Genomic DNA, 19,985 nt, shown 5'->3' on the forward strand with positions numbered 1-19,985 from the left:
ACCCTGAATACCTGTGTGTTACCCTCTGGCATTATTCACCCCTCTGCCTGGATTACTTACAAGGAGATCAGAACAGACCCTTGGTGACCACAGTAGTGACATAACTGCACTGTGAAAAGAGATGATACATATTTGTCCTCTGAAACACTCATAATCCAGGAAAAAACAGCTAAGTTACAAAAGCAACCCAACCTTGGCTAACGTTTTTGAAAATCCAATCTTTTATGGATTGGAGTAGTGCTCAGAATCACCAAGAACTTCAAGGAAGTTTAAAGGACCAGAGAGGCAAAGCTAATACTACCCTTGCTGGGATGCAGCTCTTCATCAGAATATGGTAATGTCCTCTGGATGTCCACTGACTGACTTTCTCATGCCTGCCGCTGGTTTACACAGTGCAAAAGATCATCTTACTGTTTTGTAGCTCCTACCCCAAGCCCTTCACAGAAGGTTGTGCCATGTTTGTAACCCTGTATTACTCTAGCACTGAGGCTGATTTAAGAGACAGATCACATACCAGAAATAAGATTTCCAGAGCCCTGTATTTAAACTCATTTAAAATCACTGCATAAATACCATTTAGTCCTAACAATTTATTGTTGTTCAATGTATTGATTTGTTCAAAAGCTTTCTGTATTGGCATTCCAATTTAAGGCAGCTTTCCAGGCTAATCTCCTGGAAAGAATGGCTCTGATGTAGCAGCCTGCTTGATCCCCTCTGCCATGAACACCAAGGGACACACAACTGCTCCTCTGGAATAGCCCTGTACTGGGGTGAGCCTTCACACCTGGACCATCTACCGAGCTCAGCCACTCCTGTGAACTGTAACACAGCTGAAACACAGTATAATTCACCTCTAGCCAGTCGGTCCTTAATACTGCATACTGGCTTGCTGTGATTTTGTTTCACTTTCTAGAGCTCATCTCCCTATTTTCATTCTCTGAACGGGAGTCTTTCTGAATATCAGAAAGACTCCGTATGGTTCCATTAGTGTCCAGTACTCTTCTGCATAAGCAAGGAGGTATCTGAATGTGGTCTGTCTCCAATTATCCTATGTCAGGCTTTCAGATTAGTTGCTTTGAGGCATTATTGAACATGATCCAAGGACAGTCTTTGCTATCATGCCCCCAAATTTTATCTCCTTTACAGAGACTAAGCTTGTCATTATCACTGTGATTTTTAGCTCCCTTACCATTATATAATCACCATCATCAGAACTGTCTGGTGGTTCATGTAACAGTCCCTAAGGCTTTACACAGGAATTCTGTAACATGCTTTATTTATTCACTTCATTTGACCATGAACTTTACTACAGTATCATTGTTCTACCATAAGGACTTGCTCTACCATTCTAAATGCAACTCTAGGAACAACACATTATGCTACTTATCTTTTTTTCCACCAAGACTTAAAATTGCTACTACATCAGCACCTTCATCTAAACCCAGCCTCATTTATGCATCACAGCTTTATGCTTCAAGATCCAAACGTGTGTTTCTACAAAAATTCTAGATTTATATGCCTAGCCACAGATTTTTTTTTTTTTTGTGTAGGATGTTCTTCATTCCTTCCTACCTGAACTTTGATAGTTCTCCTATCATTTCATCCAAGACTTTTAATAGATTTGCAACTAAGTAGGTCATCCTAAATTGCATGTTTTATTGCACCTGGGTTTTTTTCCACCTCAGAATTTTATGTTAGGAAGTCCTTTTTGTAAAAGCAATCCAGTTGGGGTTTGGTTATTCACACCACAGGATAAATGAACATAATCTGTAATCTTACTTTCATTTATACAATATACAGTTAGTTATGTATGTATCCTAAAAGCCCATTCAAAAGCATTTCAGAATTTTAATACAGCACATTTTCCTTTGCTTTTGAAAGACTGGCAATGTAGCCTGCTAGTTAATTACTTATAAAGAGCATTTTTCTTCTACAGTTTGGAGGCTTTTGGACCTTTATTATTTACTACAACTTCTCCTCCATAGACTAATCACCCATTTCTCAGAATACATACATAACAAAAACATTAAAATCTGCTATTTAATTTTGTTGTTCAGTCAATTCTCTGGTACCACCCCTGTAAAAGGCACTTCTGAGTAATGATCTCTTTGCTCAAACAATTATACTTATTAGCTGTAAATAATTTAATTGTTATCATCATATACCAAAGTCTTCAAATTCTATAGCTGTTTAGGAGACCTGTGCAGGACAGCTATAAAAACTGCAGAACCCAAATTTCTAGGGCAAGAGACACTACTACACAATACACAATATTTTAGAGTACCAACTCTTGAAAATAACTAGCACTCTTCCCTCAAATATTCTTGCTTTTCTTTCCTTTCTTTCCCTAGACCAGCCAAACTAGCCTCTTATTCTTTACATTTTATTCAATCTACTGCACACAACTCAAATTCAAAACTTTAATGTGCTACACATTTTCACGTTTGAATTGACTAACTACGTGTTGATGTTCTCAAGATAAAGCTGAAAACTTTGACAGCTGGCAAGGGGGCAGTTGGGTTTTCTGTTGCTCAGGAAGGTGTGGGAGGTGTTGGAATGTAGATAGGAATACATGAATTTTGTGGTAACGAGGGTGTCTACTTTTCATTACTCTTTTTGTGCAGGACAGAGGCAGTTGGACCTTTTGGGGAGCGAGGTTAATACAATTTACTGTTCACCCTTGACAGCAGCTGAGAACCCCACAGGAAGAGAACTAAGCAGCTGATATGATGTGCAAGAAAAGCTTTTGACACTGTCAATTCAGGTTGCCATCTGACTTGTCACATTGCTCAATGCTGATCACAGTTTGAAGAGTAGTTTTTTAACTACTGGTCTAGAGGTGTCCACTTAACTTTTGATAGCACTGGCTGATGTACTGCGTCACTACAGAACTGTCAGATGATCATGGCTGGATCATTCTGACAGAGGGTGGAAACATGCCATGTCACTCAGTGGAAAAGACGTGGGCTGAGAAGGAAATGATACTTGTAAGCAGGCAGTTCAGGATGTAGTGGGTAAAAGAAAGCTCATAACTAAAAGTTCAAGAGAAGCACATCCTCATGCATTCAGTGACACACACCACGCTTCCTCTTCCAAACTTATGATACAGCAGATATGGACAAGCCCATGAATATTTTTTAAACAGAAATTTACTTTCTGTGTTATACATACGACAAAGACAGCCTGACATCCAACAATGCTTTACAAGGGCCAGTAAGTACACAGAGTCCTTGAAAACCAGCAATTTTCATCTTCTACAGAGTCCTCTGACTCTGTAAATGGAAATTACCAAACAATTATGGTAAAAGACAGATGGGTAGCAAGCCTCAGGACCCATCACCTTCAAACAGCATCCAGCCTATATATAATGTGCATTTTTCATCCCTTACAGTTCAACAAGATTTCTTTCAGAGGCTTAGACTCCTCCACCCCTGAAGCTATTGTGATGATAAATAACCTATAACTGAAACAAGAAGTTTTCTCTGTCAAGTTTATAAGTTCTAACAACTGCAGAGACACAACAGTATAGTATCCTCAACAGTAGTGACTGCAGTGAAGGGAAGACATTCTGACCTTTACTTAGGTAAGTGCTCGTATGCAGGAAAAAACCTCGCTTTTACACAGCTTTGTTGAAGTAAAAGAAGTTCCCTTACAGTGCTAACCTAGCAGCAATACCTCTACACCCTTCACAATGCACATGCAAGCCAGACGTTTCTTTACCTGGGAGATGACAAAGGATATAATGAGAGCACCTCTCATTCGTTCACATCACAGAGAAGACCCACTGTTCAAGGTTACTCTTGCAAAGCTGAGCTCTGACCTCTTTCAGCTTCAGACCTGTTGTCACACTTATACTGAAGGACAAAAACATACTACGCATTCATGCAGCTTAATGTAACAGGATGGCCCTGTATCACATGCCCAAAGTCAGAGCACATTCAGAGATTTGACTTCCTTGGTACTCGCGCACAGTGAGAGACTCACTCTTTAGTGCCGACAACAGAGACTTCTGCACTTACATGGGAACACCTGGCAACTCTACCTCCAGATGACACAATGTGGTTCTACTTGACAGCTCTTTCTTTTAACCACAGTCTGTACTGGTTACTGCATTCAGACAAAAAATAAATTAACACCGTTCCCTCGCTGTTGCCAAAAAAGCAGGGTAAGTTCTTCACGTATATAGTGAATATCACCTTGTACTGACTTGTTTACAGCACAGGACAACCTTTTTTTCACCCTACCAAGTATTTCTCTGAAGTAAGAAAGAAATAATTTTTTCCAGATTATTCATTTTGCAGGAAATTCAACTAGATATCCCCTAGAGGGGATTTATCTGAATGCAACATGCAATCTCATAGGAAAAGTTTGACTACAAATCCATCTGACTCAGAAATATTGGTAAGCACCCAGGGAACAGAACAAACTCCTTTTCCACTTTCACTTTATTTTTCAACAAAAAAAAAATCATTAGGATATCCAACTGAATTAAAATCTGAATTCAAACACCAAAGAAACGTGGCAGCAAGCCTTCACTGCTGTCAGACAGGCAACAGAAGTAGCAGACTATCCATAAGTTCAATACAGCCAAACTATTCTTTGGGGAACCTCTGGTGCAGTAACAAGGTCTGACCACTTTGTGGGCAAATACAAGGCCATTGTAACATAAACACATGGAAGTGAGTGGTCAGGGGCACCTAAGTGTTTCTTAGAGACTTAATTCCCTACACCATTTGGAAATTTTCCATGTCTGAACAGGGCAGTGTGCCCCTGATAATGAAGCTGCACAGCAGATTCTCTTAAAAATACACAAAACACAGTAGCCCTAGGGGGGATAAACATAGCATATCTACAACTTGAACTAGGTGGAGTTAAGGTTTTTTCTGTTCATATGTCTTTCCCCCGTTGGTCAGAAGGCAACTCTGTCAGTCACAAGTGACTAAAACTCTTCATCATTACAGAACAGTGTGCTGGAATGCCAATCTGAAGCCATATGGTAGATACTTTGAAATTATAAATCCTGATAAGAACAAATCCTTAAACTTGCTTGGAAAATTATTCACGTTGATGGATCTCAGTTCTTTGCAGTAACCCTCTCAACCTAAATGTAATATTTTCATTACAATTATTAAACATTATAAGTATACAGAGCAACTACTTTATTCCCTTTCATTTAAATCTTCCTTTTTCAGCTATCCTGTGAAACTAAGTTGGTTAAACCATGAAGAATTTTCTCCCACACTGATGTCACAAACATCTCTGCTGTCCTACATTATTATAAAAAGAAAACCTCATATGCCACCATAAAAGAACAAATTCAGCATCACACAAAACTGCAGTTCTCAAAGTCCTTACTCAAGAGTTCAAAATATATTTACTTTAGATCTCTAAAAATATTTTCAACTATGGAAACTGCAGAGGATTAGAAATTTCAGATTTGCTATGCTTTTTGACCCCCATCACTTCCTTCCCACCTTACTAGAAAGTCTATTTAGGTTTTGCTTTTAATTACCCTTTCATCTTTAATAACTCAAATTCACTTACCGATAAAAGTGATGAAGAAAATCAGTATTGCATAGTACATAATATATATTCTATAATATATAACAAATATTTATTGCACAAAAGCAAAATGTTTATTGATCACAGACTCATGCTATAAATATCCGTTTCACACTTCACAGAAATAAAAATACAAACAAAAGCAGAAATAATTCTAAGAAATCTGATCTTCTGATGATCAAAAGAGAAAGGCTTCAATTAAAAAAGCCAATGGTCATGAAAATAAAAGTTAGTGGAAAAAATCTTGCATTTAAATTCCAGTTTAAGCAATTCAGACTCAGCAATCAAATTACACAGCTGGTATAAATCTACTGGCTTCTGAGTCAGAAATCACGCAGTGAGTAAAACATCCCTCTTTTTTTATGTGCTAAACCATAATTTTAAAAAACAATTATTTAACCAGCTTGTCTGGAAGACAGTTTTGTTTTAAGGACTCCTTTTTAACCAAAAGGCTTTTGAGACCCCGTAAAACAAAACAAATACTCCCCCATTCTCTTACCCAATATATCCAGCTGCCGTAAGTGCGTGCAGTTGGCAGCGAGCTCCTCGATGTCAGTGTCACACACAGACCTGTTGGCTGTAAGAAAGAGCTTCTGCAAATTCGGGAGTTTGCGCGCAAGGTTTGTGAAGCAGCCTGTACTGCTCTGGAGCGTAGGACACCACCCGAGATCAAGTTCTTCCAAAAGCTGGCAGCCCGAAGCCAATTCCGCGATCCCGCTTTCAGTTATGTTTTTACATCTCCACAAATCCAGACTGCGAAGCTTTTTGCATTTTGCTCCCATCATGCTTGCTATAAGGTCGTAGTCTTCAATCTGCAAGGAAAGCAGACACTCCGTCATGTGCAGCATCGTTCCAGACACAGAGGTGGTTCAAGGTTTGCTTCCTAACACACATAACACATCTGTCTCAACCATTGGTCATTTCTGAAGAGCTCCGAAAATTGTTCATTGCATGGTAGAGTGAGTTCTACTTTTATAAAAGACAAAAATAAAATAAATTTCCTATAAACCCCAGACACAGCTGTTTTTAAATTCGCTTAATACTGAGGACCAAACTGCAGCAAAAGCTGTTTCTTTGAAGAAGCTTTTTTTTTTTTGCACAGTTGTTTTCCCCCTAAAAGATGATTACATCAGCTTTTATGACCACAGGAAGTGAAAGTACTGAAGAATGACTGAAGACTGTACTCATTTCCATTTTAAGTCGATCATTTGCTGCATCTCTTTATGAAAGTCTTATTAACTACTTGTTAAGCGATTACACACATAGAGAATGCCCAAAAACTTGGGAAAAAAATCTGAAGAACTCTGAGAAAGCCTACAAGCCATTTTAGGCCTACTAAACAAGTACATAACTCATATGTGATCAAGCTACACTCATCTTGGACCTTCTGAAAGAGTAGAGGCTTGTATAAACCTCACATTTAACACACCCTTGTGAAACAAACCCAGATTAGTTCTAAAGCAAGTGCACACACACAAACACACACACAGTCCCCCCCACACCCTGAATGGTCCAAGCACTCACCATGACACAGCTGCCCAGGCTGAGGTGCTGCAGCTCCGAGCAGAAGTTCAAAATACTAAGCAGGGCTGTTTGCTGCCATGGAGGAACACATCAGAAGGAAATACAGAAAGTGAAACAAAGAGAAGAGGTCAATTAGACATTAAAGGCTGTCGCCACATTTCCTGAAATACAGCTCAAAGCTCTTTTACAGGTGCCTCAAATACCACTTAATGAGTCTCTGGGTACTTTACCCATTGATTGGCTTAAAGAAATGGTAATCATTACAAACCTTTATGCAAGTCACTTTGGATGGGCTTGTGTGCTGCCCTGAAGATACCCCCACAACACTGACCTATCCATTCATTTCCCACAGGAGAGCTGGCGAAGAAGTGCAGCAAGATCAAATAACAGGCAAGGCCAGCCTGCAAACACAGAGGGCTGGCCACACACCAGGAGAAGAGGGCAGGCTCTGACAGTCGCCGGTCAGCTGCAGCCTGATGGAGCTGCCAATAGAGCTGCACAGCACCAGGGCTGGGCTGGGGACTTTAATGTCAAAGGCGGCTCCGTGCTGACAAGGATGCTGACAGCCACTGAGCACCTGTCACTACTATCACGCAGACTGAAACAGATATAATGGGTATTTTACACTCCTGTTCCTGCCATTTAATGTTGCCATTCTTTGCAGAAAGCACTGCACATTGCTCAGCCTGAGACTGACTGCAACATCAGACGCCCCTTACAAAAGTGCACAGCTGGTCTGTTCCACAACAAAGGAAACTTTATAGATTTTTACCTGTATTTCTAAGCTACAGAAAAGATCCTTCTGCACTGTCTGCAGATATATTTTGGTTTGTATTTGGAAATGCTCACAGTGTGAAAAAAAATAATATAATCTGGGATTCATATCACAAATATCTGTGCATCATAATTAAAACAGCACTTCATTAGGACTTTGTAATCTATATGAGCTTTTTTAAAACAGGACTAGGCTTCACAACATGTTAACAAAAATATGTGCATTTTTACAGGATATATAACAGTTTCTAATAGAAAAAACCCAAGCAATATACAAGTGACAAAGTAATCTACTGCTATTAAGTGTAATTACAAGAAGAACACTAGTCAACAATGTTTGTATGCAGGGGTAGTATAATTTATAGTTTCTTTAAACATAATTTTACTTGTATTCAGAAAGTTTATAGTTAAATTCATCAGTTAGTTTCCTCTGTTACATTCCAGTGGAACTTGGCAGAAATATGATCCTTTGCCATATCACCAAGAAGAAATATCTGATTCCTGGAAAGACTGGCAGGCACAGAACAGGGACATAGCATGGGGTATTCAGAGATACCATTTCATACATTTAATTTAGGTGTCTCTGAGGAGCAAATATAAATACCCAACACTTAACATGATGAATCTTGATTCCAGCTTGGCCTTCTAAGATTTGATTTCTCAAAGGCAGCCTAAAAGTAGATGCTAAGAGTAAGCCTTCCTCACATACATCTTGGTAGGAGTCCTATAAAGTCACTGTCCCTTGCTTGCTTGACTTTCATTCACTTTTTAAAGGAAAAGGTAGCTAGGGAATGAAATGCAAGCATTAAAAAGTCATTATTCAAGAGGTTATTAAGAATATTTTAAGGTTGGTAAATGTGTAAGTATCCAATTCATTTTAAAATAAGCAGTTAATAAGCAAATGGTTCATTTGTATCATGAAAGAGGAATAAACAACTCAAAGAATGAGACATAGTCTTTCCTATTCAACTCAGTGAAAGCTATGAGCTTCAGAACCTACTCAGATGCACAAATTAAAAGCAAAATCCCCAAACACCTGTCAGCAAACCTTAAATATTGGAGCTAAACAAATCAGACTCTGACAGCACACAGAGCTCCAAACATGGTTTCTGCAGGTATTGAGATGTCTCCGCAGGAAAGCTGAATATATTCTACCAAGTCTTTCAGTAATGGTTTCCAGATTGGAATTTAATACTGGCCTGAAAGGATGGGAAACAGCAACCTCTTTCCTGAATTGACACAAACAGTAGAAAAGTGAACAGTCACTCTGAACAGCTTGTAGGATGCGAGATCAATTCCATGCCTCTTCCGAGAGGGGTGAAAGAGAGAGGAGGACTAGTATTCATAGTTATCTTGATAGATAATTGAGCTCTGCATGTTAACTTCAACAGGAATATCATGGATCTCTCAGAGCACGTTTTTAGTCCCTCTCTTTTTTAAGACAGTCCTTCCTGTATTGCTATGCATTGAGGCTACATTTTCAAGGGTCTTTTCACAATCTATTACTTTAAACCACTATTTAAAAAACAAAACCAACTTTTTTTACAAAGCACTAGAAACCTGAGTAATAGAAGGGAGCTTGGTAGAACACCATGTCATACCATCACAAATCATGCCAAGTCAAGCCCAAGAGTAAACAACCACATAATCAACATTCATTTCACTGGCTATATTAATTCCTCTTCTGGGGTGCACACATGCCCACACACAGCAAACCAGATTTCCTTCAGACACAGTGTCTGTTCTTCTGTAACTGAGGTGGGCTTTGCATATGTCATGTAAGAAGAAAAAACCCTTTGTGCATGCCTAGCTGTGTCTCAGTCAGTTGAGAATCCAGGTGGCAAAAGACATGAAAATAGCAGGAGAGAATGGCAGCTCACAGAATCCATATGCACCACATATAGGAGGATGATCATTGTAATAACCTGTCTGTGTCAAGCCATCTGTCAGTACAACAACATGAGCGACAACACTCCTACTGCGGCAAAGAACAGCAAGGCAGTCACCCCATCCTGGAGCTGTAACAGGCCAACTTTCCAATGTTAGAGTGCTTCGCAAGAAGAGCTTTAACCTGGAGTCTAACTTCACTTTCTTGGCCAAGCAGAGACATTCAAATCAAAGACTATCCATCTAACAACATTCTTCAGCCCAGCAGCCAAGACATGTATAGTTTGGAGATTTCTTGAGTTTCCCTTGAAACAAAGGCAAAGTTTAGCTTGTACCTTTTAAAGGGGTTGAGAGAAGAGTGGATGATTACAATCCACAAAAAACCACTCTAGAAACAAACTTTAGATAAGATTTACTTTTGCTTAATGGAATCATGGCATCAGTGCTCTAAATTTCTTTTGCAATCCAAGCAAAACAAAACCTACCAAAGTAATTTTTATAAGATGCCACAGACAACAGGAAATGTTCAAAGTGGGTGAATAAAATGGTCTGCCCTATGCTCCATTCCCAGGAAAGAGGTTTTTAGATGAGGAAAACAGTGAAGAAGTTGTTTTCAGAGAGAAGACTGTGATGTCAAACTGATCAGAAGGATATGACAGTGCTGCTAAACACAACCTTACAGAGCAGATTTCAGAAATATTTTAAGGCATAATAGTTAGTCATAAACCTCAGAAAAAGGGAAGATGGCCTGAAGATTCTCTGCAATCTTTATATATGGGTACAACAAATGCCTCTTAAAAAGGACATCAATACAGCTGATCCTGGCTTGAACAAGAGACAAGATTACCACTTGAAATCCAACCTTACTCCACTAGAGAGGTGACAGGTCTGTCCAAACACCAAACACCTGTAATACACACCTGGATACAAACAGTAATACTTACTGGAAGACAGTTATGTGCTGTGTATACTTCAAACAAGCAGGTGGTTTTGGACTAAATTGTATCCTACCTGTCTTTGTAAAGGCCTTGTCCATCACACAATTTTTGACTTCAATGTTGTAAAAGTATTGCTGGTTTGAACAGACAACCCACCAGCAGAAAAATCAAACACTGCTGCCAGAGCAATACACTTAGCAAGACTGAATCTTGCATGGCTTCTTCCAGGATTTTTTTACATTCATGATCCAGCAGAAAGCACAAATCATTTCTGATGCTAGTATGATAAAGAAAGCATTCAACAGATAGCCTGAGCTCAATGTCTGTTCAAACCTTCTGTCTGTGGCAGATGTGACTCACCTATGAAAGATGCACTTAGAACATTTAAGTATTTAATTGTTGTAATTTCATTGTCAAGTAGTCAGAGATTAAAAAAACATGAAAAGGGTTAAAAAAAATACAAATGATGCACTATAATATGGCTATCACACAACAACTGCACTACCATGCTACAAGGCATGAAAAGAAGTGCACCACAGTGTGGCTCTGGAAGATTAAGGGAAGAGCTTAAGAAAAACAACATTTTGCTTTGAGTTTGGGTTGGGAAGAAACAGCCTGCAGATTTTAATTAACTTTCTATAGATAAATCTTATAACATACTTTTAAATTTGTAACTCTTTTACTGGAGACAAACAACAGGTTGTTTTTTCCCTTTCTCAGAAGAACCATGTCTGACATAAATTGGGAATTCTTCCAGTCCCTCAATAAAACAAGAGCCTAAGTATTTTAAAATATTTTTATTCTTCTGAAATTGTTTCTTCAAATTTTTCAGTGAAGTTAATACCAAGACAAAGGAATCTGAAAATTATCTTTAATTATCTTAAGACTGCTCCCTCCCTTCCCTTGGTTGCTATGTTTTTAATCAGAATTGCTAATTCTCCAGTTAACCTTTCTTTTGAAAAAAAAATTGAATTATGTAGGATTTAATTTTGTATTTTTAATGTTAAAAATCCAAGTTACTAGTAGAAAATATTTCCTTTAATAGCCATCCTGACAACCCTGCCTCAATGAGGAAGGCTAAATGTTGTAAAGAGGAGGTGACTCTGCAGGTTGCTCTAAGTATTCTGTCTTCCTAAAAACTCCCGAAGTCAAAGACTTTTGAATTAATTCCTTAAAATTCTTGGAATCTGAGATATTGAAAGAAAGAAGAACTGGAGAACTGTGAAGGTCAAGCAAATGAAATCTATGTCTCTCTCAAGCCCACCAATCACATCTATAATTCTCAGAAGCCAATTCTTTAGCAGAAAAATAATAATATTCTTAGAACTGCCAGAAAGGCTCCTCTGCTCATGATCTGGGCAGAAGCTTCCCTTTTGTTCCCAAAAGGTTTAAATTTACAGCAAGGAATGTCGGAACTGGCTGACTCACCCTGAGAAACACACAACTGTGGGATTAGCCCAAAAAATCTCTAACTTCAGCACACACCATAAGTGCTACTTACTGTAGTTAAACTAAAATGTATTTTTAAATAGTTAATGTATCAGTCTACCTTAAGCCAGTGAAATAGCATTTCATAGGTATCACATCAATAAAAGTTTTGGCATACTAAAACTACCTGTAGTAAAAATCCCAACCAACCAAACCAGGAAGTCCTCAAAAGAAACCAATTCTATTTCAATCTGAATGCCACTATTGCTATAAATATTTGTAATTATAAACACCCCTACCATACAAATGTAAAATACAATCTTGTTAAGACTGTCAAAAGTAATTAAAATCTACAAAAATTTATAATATTATTTTTTCCTCCCTTTGGCATTACACAGCACTAAAAGAAAGCAAAAATCAACTGTTTGGGTGAGGGGATTTTCTTGGCACAGTCTGTGAAAGAAGTACGTCAGAAATTACTTGGCATCTGCTATTCCACCACAACGATTAAAAACCTCATTGGACACAAAGCCAGAATTCTGTAAATTTCTACTGAACCATGCCTTTTGGAAGGTACAACAGGGCAAACCATTATTGTCTCTGAGTAAAAATAAGGTCTACTTCAGGAATTTCAAGGTATCACACCTCTGCATCTAAGAAACCTAAAATCATGCTGCAGTAGACCCCAAAAGCAATTTTTTTTAACAGAAAACAGAATGTAATACATTAATAATGCAGAAAAACCAAATATAGGATAATGATGAAATACAATTTTCATCTAAATCTGCTCCAACAAAGAAATTGTACAATAGGATTCAAGGATGATTTTCCCTCCTATTCCCCCCTACACTCACAGTATTTCAAGGCATCAAGATAATTTCAGTTCCAGACTTCTTGGTCTATGATATTTCAAAAAAATTACGCTAAAGATACAAGGTGTTGTGAGAGGTTTATAGAGATGAGATGCATGCTAATAAACATGCAAGAGTCAGTGGTTTAGCCAGATTCAAAAACCACAAAATTAATTTTAGGTACTTACAAAGTACTAAGTACTTAGTTTACAGAAAAAGTTTTCATACCTATTGGTTGCCCAGAAAGCACTCATTTTCAGACTGCTTCCAAGATCTTGAGTTCTGAGGATAAATACCAATTCTCAGTAGCTTATGTTTTACTGAAAAAACCCACATCTGGGGATAGTACACAAACACTCAATAACACACAAAATACATAATATACTATTTCTTGAAACTGTACTTGGATCTAGAGGTCTACAGAGCTATTCAAGTTGTTCACCTTCTATTGGTCTATTTTTCACTATATGTTAATTTTCAGCTAAATAAAATGTTACAGAAAATGTCAGGGAATCATATGCTAAATCAGAACTAAATGGTGGCCAAATTTGTTCAATGCCTAAGTCCTTCCGTTCCCTAAGCAATTAAATGAGGAAACAAAAAGAAGAGGTCACCTCACCCTTTACAAATATTGGTTTTGTGGCCTTTTGGAAGAACAAGATGATGCCCATGTAGTCCCAAAGAGAGAGAGAGATATCCCCTGCAAGTATCCAATCAATTTGTGGCCAGAAATGATTATACCTCTTAAACAACCTTAAACAATCCTTTCCTCAAATTTTCCAGATGAAAAAAGGTTGAGCTTTGTAACAAACTGAACTTCCTGCAACTTAGAACAATGTGTTATGTTCTGTACAGTATTTCAAGTCCTTATACACACCCCTATGTAGAGTATCCTATATAGTATCACACGTCAGAGAACCTCAGTCTTCTTTATATCTATCCTCATACCACAGCTACAAAATTAGTATGTTGCTACTGCACAAATTTTATTGACAGAAGAAGTGCAGCATACACAACACCTTGCAATTGGCCACAGTCAGAGATCAGGACACAGAGCTCCCAGGTTAAGGTCCCAATTAGCATCATCAGCACTAAGAGAAACACAGAAGAGAGAAGCGTGGGAAGGAACTTCTGGAAACTGTTTAGCTCAGACCACACCGTTCCAACTCAGCTGGCATCTCCAAACCAACTGAAAAATGGTGGCAAGAGATGAAGGACCCAGTCCCTGTCCAGGATGAGGCCCCCACCCTGTCCTTAAATACCACAATCACAAGGGTAATGAGTAAAGCCCTCTGACATTAATGCAGTCAATTTTCTTTTATAGATTCAAAACAAACATGTCAGCAAATCATTCTCCTCCACACTAGAAGCTGGCATTAGAACAGGAATTCTATTTTCCCCCAAGTACCCATCAGCTATCACCTTGGAAGATACAACATGGAAAGAAACATGATGAAAAGGGAGACAACTGGAATGTATTCATTAAAAAGCTGCTGTCCCTCTCCCCCTATGCACATGGATTACAGGACCATTTCTGAGATATCATTTTTGAGACAGCGATAAAACTTCTGTCTCCCAAACTTTATGACACGTTTAAAAACACTGATGCAATATGAACATTCGTAGCATGAGGTAAGAGAAGAATGAGGTGGAAGGAGTGCAGGTGTAGCCTTTCAAAAGTTAGAAAAACTTGGCTCTTCAAAAACAGACCCAGTATAATTTACAAGCTGGGATTCAGAATATACAGGGGTACCTTTTTGTTCTCTACAGCTACTTGGCAGTGCCAGGGGCACAGCAGGGACTGGGACACAGCAACACAGCAATTACTGAATTAATTCAATGAAAGTAAATAGTCTTTGCAGTTAATTAAATTACTGTATTTTGATTTTGCTTTATTTGGTCAAATTATGTCCTCCCTTATGTCTGCAAATCTGTTTTACACCTCCATTCTTTCCCCTCACTTCACATTACAGGCTCAAACAGCCAAATTCCACACTGTGAGCCTGACATGAAATCAAAAAGCACCAAGGCCCTGTATCACACGATTGTCACTGACTCAACTTGATTCCAAGAATTCACATTCCAGCTAGAGCCTTTCACTTTTTTTTTCCCCACTATTTCCTTGCAACTCTTCATCCTAAAGATTCATACTCAACTCAATGGAACATTGCCCAAACTAAAAACCCTTTAAAAAGCAGCTCTCAAAAGTATGTTGTGACCCAAAGTAGGGTATTTCTGAAAAGACTGCAGGACATTTTTATGGCAGCATTGACTGTTATATTGCTTGTAGTATAAGAAAATAAGAGTTATTACATTTACTGCTATGATTTTTCTGTTTCTTTTTGGTATCCAAAATTTCCAGTACACTCTCTTGCAGCTGCCCAAGTTCCAAATTTGCTTTTGGTCAAAATTATCAGAGATAAAATCTATAAATAAAACAGTTGCTTTAAAATTGTAAAAAAATTACACCCATCAGTAAGAAGACTGACAAGTTCTCCTACTGTAATTGTGGCTTTGGTTTCTTTAAAATACATTTTTGGCTGCATTATTTATATGGACTAAATACTTCACAATAAGCATTAAGATAATTTTCATACTCAAGGATAAAGATGTGCATTGCCAATTACTGTACACAATAACACATTGTTCACTGTATTCTTCAAAAGTATCAAGGCCAACAAGTGCTTAAGTTATGCTGTGAATATACTCTCAACAAATTAACATTAAGGAGTTATGTATCAGTAAATACTAATTCCACCAGCACAAAAATCCCACAAATATAACAGTGGTGTTGAGCACAAAGAAATTTACAAAAAGTTGAGATCAGTTTCTCAAAGCAAGATACAAATTATTCAAGCATATACATAATCAAACAACCTTTCAGAACCTTTATTAATGAACTTAAAGCACTGGAAAAATGAGCCACATTTGGTGGGGAGGAGGATAGCCATGCAGGACACTTTTTTAGTAATTGGAAAGTTACTGAAAGTCACTGGACTTTCTTTCTTCTAACAGAAAGGCTGAAATCATTCAAAGGTATTGGAAGCTTCAATTCAGAGGTTAGAAAACAATTTCATACGCACAACCTCACACTCAATATCTCAAGGAAATAACATTATATGTTATTATATGCCTTAAGAATCAGCAAGGTTAAAACTTGCTGGAAAAAACTACAACATTCTCCAGATGGTACAGCAATCTTCCAAAGTAGCAGTACACTAGGCAGCAAAACCAGCCTCACCCATTTCACTAAAAACATACACTTAAAAACTCCAGCTTTGATTACAGCAACAATGGCAACATCTTTAAATACAAAACCTATTCAAAAAAACAGCCAAAGCAAGAAGAAACTGTAATTACAATTGCTCAGTCAACATGTTATTAATTTTAGTAAGTTTCCATTGTCCTAAAAATCCATGCACCTAAAAAAACCCATTAATAGTGGTCAATTTTTCAGCAGTGTTTCCTTAGAATTTATCTATTAGTGTAACAGTAATCATATACATGGAAAAAGTACAACAAATACTTTAAATTTAGTTGTTGAAAGAACTTTTTTCCTCTTTTTTAGTATTAAAAAGCAAAAAAAGGAAAAGGCTACAGCAGGACTTAGACTGCAAGAAAATCCTGTATCTGGGCAGGTACTTGGGAGTGAGTATAGGAGAAATACCATTTATTTTATTAAAATATTAATACTGCATTTTTTATTAAGCATAATAATACAAAATCAGAAACAGCTTTATTACACACTGAGAAATAGGATGGAGAATCTTCAGCTCCTCCTATGTTATTTAATCACATGTCCAAATTCACAACCAAAACAAAAAATTGTACTATTTACCCAGATGTGTTCTAACACATCAAAATTTTGTAGTTTATTTTGCTCATTGCTTGGTTTAAGAAATAAAGGAAGTCCCTGAATTATTCAGGAAAACAGTCTAAGAATGAAATTAACAGATTTTTCTTTTGGTTTCTCCTTGGGTTTTAAGACAGAGCACCATACCATCTCTCTTCTTCTCACCTTCTTATTTTCCCATAATAAACACCTACTTGTTTCAGTTTGCATTTTTGTGTTAGTGGTTTCACAGCCTCAGATTCTTTTCCCGGAGCAGACCCAGTTGGCAACAATACAATGCCAAGTTTTTGATTAATCATTAGCATTGTTCCTCTGTTTGCTCCTCAGAAGCTCCAAGAATGAAGACAGCAGTAGAAATGTCACAAAAATCAAAAATATTAACAGCCCTTTGACAAGTTTGAGAGAAGTCTCAATCACTTGACATCATGCTTGATCAATCTATCCTTTTTTGCATATAGCCACCACTTACTAACAAGCATTTCTGTACCAGCTGAGAAGTACAAAAGGAATGGCAGCCTATTTTGTACAGATAACCAAAGATTTGCACTAAGAGAAGCTCACGTTGAGAAATATAATGTTATTTCTACAAATCTGCGACTTTTATACCTCTAATGCTCTAATTCAAATCCCACACCACATCTTCACTCTTTCCTTTTTATTTTTTGACCTGTGATGAATAATGTATATTGTTAAGTGGCTTCATATTAACAAGTAACACCCAAGCATTGTCTCAAATTTACCTGTTTAAATTTCCAGAAATTTCTCTTCCACTGTTCATTAGGAACAATGTCTTTTGTTCATATCTATGTATAAAATGGAAGCACAATCTTATATAAACTTGATTATGAATGAATGTTCTTGACAGCTACAAGCACAGGCATGTCCATACACATGAAAGGGAAAAGTGAATCTTCCAAATGTAAGGGCTTCAAAGTCAGGAAATATTTACGTACATTCAATCTAATTTCAGGCTCTGCTCAGCAAAGCAATAGCACAGGAATGAGTTACCAATCACCTCAGAGTACATTTCATCTGCTGCATTATTACAAGCATGAAGTCTCAAACTTCAGAATTACCTGAGTAGAATCAAGAAGATTCTGATCAATCAACAGTAAAAAATAATAAAATTATACAATCATTACCTCTGATACAAAGATCTTTCTTGGATCTGAAAAAGCTTTGTGAATTAGAGCCAATAGTCAAAATGAAATAAAGAAATTTATCCAAGATTAACAAAAGACTAGTATTGTAGAAATAGAACAGATACACCCAAGGCACCAATACAGCTCTATTCAAAAAATGCAGGGCTCATCAATTTTCTTTGTGGTTTGAAGAAAAGAATAATTGCTTCAATGCAGAGAGCAGCTACCACAAAGTAACAAGTTACTGAGGGGCACTGGCTTCATGGTGACTGCACACACCACAGCTAGCACCACTCAACACCAGGTAGGTCCCCCTTTAATCTAACTACCTCGTGTTACCCAGTCCATTACAGACACCTAGCTGGGACCTGGGCACAAACAAACTCAGGATTCACCAAATGAAGGACAACAAGACCCAACTAACACTAACGTGTGTCAGGTGTGAACTGCTTATGACTGCAATATCATAGTCTTAACTTCAGATGTCCCTTGCACATCTACTGCTCCAGCTTCATTCCTTTCATTATACTACAGATTAACACCCCACACAATCCAGTGTCACAGCCTGACTGCTGTGCACCAAAAGCACAAACACAAGTAACACACACAACCAAACCCTTTTTGAAATCTAGAATTAGAAGCTAGGGAAAAAACCTGCAGAGGCATGGCTTTGCCCCTATTCTGGCACAGGTTTTGCAACACAAAAATACAACAGCTTCCAGGTAAACTGTGGTGGCAAGGTCCTAACACACGAGTAATGTAACTACTGAGAGGAAATGCAATTCTTCTGATTCAAACTGCTAATTTTATAAGGATACAACATTTGTAAAATGTAGCAAACTACAACAGACTTCTCAACTACTTGTAGCACACAAACCCATTCTATCTTAGAGAGAAAATGTGTTGCAGCAAGCAGTAACATCTCCCAATTGGGCAGTCAATTAACTGTAAAAAGAAGTAATTTTTAGACTGTAAATGAGAAGTTTTTTATAAAACTTGTATTCTGTTTCAATTACAACTAATATACAAAGACTGAAGAAATCTAGAAATTAGCAAATCATTTGACAGGAAAGAATGTTGAGAATTAAAGTTTAACTAAACATGATAATTTTACAATTACATTTGCCAATACAGTTTGTCTAGTGTACACTTCAAAATACAAGAAAAGCTTTAAATTTGTAATTTTACCACATTGCTTAAAACAGATGGTGAAAAGTCACCAACCTACCATGAAAACTAAAACATGCAGGTCGAAAGCTATTTTGAAAATAAAACATCCTAAGGTTAAGGTTTTTGAAACTACCCGTGGATTTTCTGAGTTTAGCTCTGAACTGACACTCAAAATACTAATTTACTGCTTCATTATTGAAAAAAAAAACCAAACTCCAAACCAACTTTATCAGGATTGAAAATATTTATTTCAAAGGCTGAAAATAGCTGTTCCTACCTCCACTTTGGTTCTGTAGAGAATGAGACGCTTTAGGCTGCCCACTTTGGCTATGTGGTTGAAAGCCTGAGGTGGTATTTTATCACATGATGAGAGATTTAATTCCTGAAGATTTGGACACATTTCAGTGATGACCTCCAAGCACGTTTCATTGAGGAAATGGCCACAAGACAACTCAAGACGTACTAGTTCAGAGCCACAGACTTTCAGGAATCTGTAAAAGAAGTCCATGTTTTAAGTGAAAAATTAACATACTTTCAGGTGAGAGTCTGAATAAGAGCCAAAACCTTAACCATGTAAACCAGGAAATAATTTCTTTCAACAAAGAAAAGATAATAGTCTTGGTAAATCTGTTTTGGTTTAGGAAGTTAGAACATGCTTTGTTATTAATATTAACTCCAAGACAATGGAGCAAAAGAAAAAACTAATCATATTTGAAATGCTTTAAAACAGCCGAGAGCCAATTTTGACAATGGCCTGCAGGTTTACACCAATAATTTCATATTTATCTCAGAAAAATCTGCAAATATAAAAATGAGGTTAAACAAAACCTTTAAATGGATGATCTATTCAGAATTG

The 19,985-nt window shown here is 37.4% G+C and overlaps 1 protein-coding gene across 6 annotated transcripts in view; it reads right to left on the reverse strand.

Annotated features, from left to right (window-relative positions):
• The window catches only part of FBXL4 (F-box and leucine rich repeat protein 4), a 61,807-nt gene that overhangs the window by 10,774 nt on the left and 31,048 nt on the right, over positions 1-19,985 (reverse strand). For all 6 annotated transcript variants that reach the window (XM_064412767.1, XM_064412768.1, XM_064412769.1 and 3 more), the window contains exons 6-8: positions 19,407-19,620; positions 7,087-7,158; positions 6,062-6,374 (exon numbers count right to left, since the gene is read on the reverse strand). In XM_064412767.1, the coding sequence (XP_064268837.1) occupies positions 6,062-6,374; positions 7,087-7,158; positions 19,407-19,620 (599 nt within the window). The remainder of the gene's footprint in view (positions 1-6,061; positions 6,375-7,086; positions 7,159-19,406; positions 19,621-19,985) is intronic.

This window comes from Passer domesticus, chromosome 3 (assembly GCF_036417665.1).
Source record: "Passer domesticus isolate bPasDom1 chromosome 3, bPasDom1.hap1, whole genome shotgun sequence".
Lineage (NCBI taxonomy): Eukaryota > Metazoa > Chordata > Aves > Passeriformes > Passeridae > Passer > Passer domesticus.